The sequence below is a fragment of the Lolium rigidum genome, chromosome 7 (genome assembly GCF_022539505.1).
Source record: "Lolium rigidum isolate FL_2022 chromosome 7, APGP_CSIRO_Lrig_0.1, whole genome shotgun sequence".
NCBI lineage: Eukaryota > Viridiplantae > Streptophyta > Magnoliopsida > Poales > Poaceae > Lolium > Lolium rigidum.
Window position 1 is genome coordinate 115,373,513 of NC_061514.1, and position 4,188 is coordinate 115,377,700.

General features: G+C 41.3%; 1 protein-coding gene across 1 annotated transcript; it reads right to left on the reverse strand.

The window, feature by feature from the left end:
• Nucleotides 1-238: 238 nt before the first annotated feature.
• Nucleotides 239-2,782, reverse strand: LOC124676175 (ras-related protein Rab-2-B-like). Its single transcript, XM_047212250.1, has 6 exons — nucleotides 2,503-2,782; nucleotides 2,233-2,372; nucleotides 1,846-1,928; nucleotides 1,554-1,758; nucleotides 1,403-1,471; nucleotides 239-622 (listed from the first exon to the last, which is right to left on the reverse strand). Exons 1-6 carry the CDS (start codon nucleotides 2,546-2,548, stop codon nucleotides 533-535), a joined length of 633 nt encoding a protein of 210 aa, XP_047068206.1. The 5' UTR covers nucleotides 2,549-2,782; the 3' UTR covers nucleotides 239-532.
• Nucleotides 2,783-4,188: the final 1,406 nt, after the last annotated feature.

Genomic DNA, 4,188 nt, shown 5'->3' on the forward strand with positions numbered 1-4,188 from the left:
GCCACATGCCCTCCATCGCATTGTAATGTGATGATATAATTCGAGCTAAAATTTTCTTGACCAAGGGGTTAGCTGGTTTATTCATAAAGATGACTAGGTTAAACTATTTATGCTAATAGGGATAAGAATGAGCTTTAGTCAAAATAAGAAAAAAACTACAAAGTTCAAGCAAAACGCTAAACTTGGCATGTACAATATAAACAGATTTGTTTGTCAACAACACTAGAGGACCCAAATATTTTGAGGTGATTTAAACAACCACATTGGACCATACACTTTATTTAATCACACATGGAAATGGATATAATTCGTGGATGCTTAATGGCACGAAACTGGAAGCATCTGTTTGAGTCACGCAGATTGTACAATAAAGAACAGCTGACACAAATGGACTGAATCTACCAACTAGTCACTGGAACATAATCCATAGGCGCGTGAAATAACAGAGCACCCTGGAATTACTATCACTTGGCAACACGAAACAACACAGTATGTATGTAACACATGGCGGGTGATTTTGTACATCGTTCCATTAGCTGCAGCAGCCACCGCCTTGGGAAGACGAGCCACCAGCACCCCTAGATTGGCCAGAGGTATCGTGGCCAACCTTGATTCCAAAGGACTGCAAAAAATCAAGAAAAAAAGTTCAGTTCATGCTCAGGGTTGACAACAGAGTACTGTAGTGAAAGCAGCAATGAACTTGTTTTTAACAATTCAACAAGGAACACATGTTAAAAGAAAATGAGATTAGCAGGGAAATGTCATTCTCTCCTATTTAAACATTGTGCTCTTCCTCTTATTAACTTCTACTGCCAACAGTTGAAGGTAACAGATCTGTATTTGTCAGCAGGAAGAAAAGAATCTTCTTATATTCCATCAAACAAAAGAGAAATGTATGGATCATCGTTCTTAACATCGTTTACTATTCTTAATGCTCTTACGGTGTTCATATAAAGGCTCTCATTATGGTTTTCTGCAAGACAGGAAGCACGAAGGAAGGCATATTGACATAATGTAACTTGCAAGGCAGACATCCATATGTTCTAAAGTGGAGCAGCACATACATCAGATAACTGAGCCTGAAATTGACACAACTTAAGGATCACACAACACTCTTGAATAAAAGTAAAAGGCACCTCTTCTTTATACCAGGAAATTTTGTGGTGCAACATGTTGATTAATAATGACGAAAATAACATCACGCAATCTTGATTTCACTAAGAGAAATGAATGATGTGACATTTGAACTTTTTTCCTCATTAGATACATCGAAAACAAACTTTGTGGCACAGCATGTTGATTGACTAAGTAATACAGTTGCATAAACAATAATGAAAATAACACCATACATTCTAACTTTTCGCTAATTAGTCCAATGAAATAATTTCAGAGAATTTTTTACCTCATTAGATACATCAAAGACACCATCTTGAATTTTCTTGTATATAGCTCCAGCAGTCTTGACGAAACCCTGCATTTGAAATGGAATGAGAAAGTCGTCTAGGGAGAGGCCTTAATTATTACATAGATACGCGTCAAGAACCAGAAATCACCTCCTCGACGTTCTGTGCAGTTTTTGCAGATGCCTCCATGAAGAGCAAACCATTCTCCTTGGCGAACTGCTCACCCTCCTCGAAGCTCACGGCACGCCTATGAGAAAGATCGCATTTGTTTCCAACTAGCATAATTGTCATGTTAGCGTTGGCATGTTGCCTTGCATCCTCCAGCCAGCTCGCAAGATGGTTGAAGGTTTCCCTCCTAAAAGTCGGCATAACACAAAGATTTAAGACCACGGTGAAGTTCAGGAAATCCAATTATGCAGCTTTCGCTATATTGGTCAAGTACCTGGTGATGTCATAAACCAAAAGGGCACCGGCAGCTCCCCTGTAGTATGATCTCGTAATGGATCTGAATGATTCTTGGCCAGCCTGTAATGTTAACACAGCACAAGATGAGAAAACTGAATGTGATACTAAAAGGTGAAGAAGAAGTTAAACCACACATTAGTGCTATCTCATGAGAGCTAGTGATTCATGAGGAAATACAATCATCTACGGCGCCAAATGGCACTTCCAATTCCCAATCAGGCTCCGACAATCCTAGTGGGTCATGAATTAAAGGCGCTAACTTTTCCCACCTGCAGTTGCTACGGAAGAAACACCAATCGATTCCACCCCGTAGGCCCTAGCAGCATGGTACTACCCGGAAAAAGAGAGAGTGAAAAGTAGGTACCGTGTCCCAAATCTGGAGCTTGATGGGCTTGTTGTCGATGGTGATCATCCGGGCGCCGAACTCGACGCCGATGGTGAGGTCATGGACGGGCTGGAAGCGCTTGTCGGTGAACTGCAGCAGCAGGCACGACTTGCCGACACCTGCACAACCAAGTCGCGAATAAGATTATTACGGCGGGCGGATAGATAGATCTCCCCGGCAAGAAGAGCTGCGCGGATCCATCCAATCTTCCAGGAGCCAGCAGGGATCGATCGGGGGAAGCGGACGGACCTGTGTCGCCGATGATGATGTACTTGAAGAGGTAGGCGTACGACATCTCTCCTCCTCCTCCGCCGCCGCTCCTGCTCCAAGAACTGGCGTGGGGTTCAGGGGATTTCAAGGAGGTGCGACGAGGCGTGCGCGATAGAGCAGAGGAGAGGATTTCGATGGGGGAGAAAGAAGGAGACGTGGTAACGTGAACTGGTTCGGGGCCGGTTCGGCGATTTGGGCAGGGAATCGGTCGCGTGCGGGTTACTGATTGATCTTGGAATGGATTATCCTGCCCGGCCGACCAGACTGGTGGGGCTTCACAAGGGAGAAACGGGCGTGCCAACGGAGGTGGCGTTTTGGCTCATAGGAGCAAATGCTCCTATTATATAAAATAATTAAAAATTAATTTTAAAAATATTTTAAAAAATTGATATAAATTTTTTGGTATACATCGTGGCATTCTATGTTCGTACACAAGTATTCGTGAAAAAACAACATTTTGTGTGGTGTGTACAAAAAAGACAAAAAAATATGTTGTACGTAGTCGTGTTACAACATCAAAATTTGTCTTTTTTACAGGAGCCACAGAAATTTTTTTATTTTTTTGAAAATTTGTGTACCAACATAAAATATTTAGATGTACATGTAAAAATTTAGTTTAGAATTTTTTGACACTTCAAAATGTGGATTCACATAATGAGAGCAAATGCTCCTATGAGCCAAAGTGCATTTCCCCGTGCCAACTGCCAAGTTCCAACCACAATCATCAGGTGCGCCGAGGTATATCTTTCATCGCTCATCGGCATATATATTAGTGGCAACTATATCTTTCGTTGTTGAGATCCAATTTATTTTTCTTTTAAGTTACTCCCTCCTTCCACTAGTATGAATGTACCTAGAACTACATATATATTAGTGGCAACTATATGAATTCGAGGGGGTAGAAACGGTTTAAAACTTAGTATATGCAATATATTTGTTATTTTTTACAGGTTACAAATGAAAGCATTTCTGTTTAAACTTCGCACCCACATATCTATATTTGTTATCTACATGCACCAGTTTTTTCATTTTTAGACTTACAAATACAATTTTCTTGCGTCGTTGTTTTATTTATTTTAGCTTTTCTCCCTCCTCTCTCTCTCCATTGGCTATCGATTCGGGAACATATGTGCTCCGGTTCCAAAAAAAAACCTACAAGTTGATGAAAGGTGATTCGAGACACCCCCCACCACCACCCATTCGGTAAATAAGAGAAGTGTCGGAGTTTTTCTTGTATTCCTCTCTTATTTACGTTTGAGTCAATATGACCACCACACTATTAAGAGGGGTGGTCTTGATGACCTTGATGGGGATGTTTACCAAAGCCATATACAACATGGTCTTGATGAGCTTGAGAGGAGAGTTTAGCATTTTGGAGATAGTCTTTTGAGCACTTTCAACGAAATCGGTACCCAAATTAGTTCCACCAATTAACTCACCGGATACTTTAGTGAAGGTTGGAACCAGCTTCGGTTACAACCAACATCGTTGGTGTCAGCTTCGGTAGACTCACAACCTTAGTCGGTCACTGACACAAGCTGAACTCTAAAAAGCTGGGAGGGGGGTTGTTTAAGCTAGACTTTGAAAAGGATTTCGATATGGTCAACTGGAACTTCTTCTCCGAGGTGTTATGTTGCAAAGTTCTAGATGCATGCTACATTCATA

Excerpts from the sequence above, each read along its gene's own strand:
- LOC124676175 (XM_047212250.1), bottom strand. The coding sequence starts at position 2,548 with ATGTCGTACGCCTACCTCTTCAAGTACATCATCATCGGCGACACAG. Across the intron at positions 2,373-2,502 it reads CATCATCATCGGCGACACAG|GTGTCGGCAAGTCGTGCCTG; the intron begins GTCCGTCCGCTT and ends TTGGTTGTGCAG. Across the intron at positions 1,929-2,232 it reads AGCTCCAGATTTGGGACACG|GCTGGCCAAGAATCATTCAG; the intron begins GTACCTACTTTT and ends TTAACATTACAG.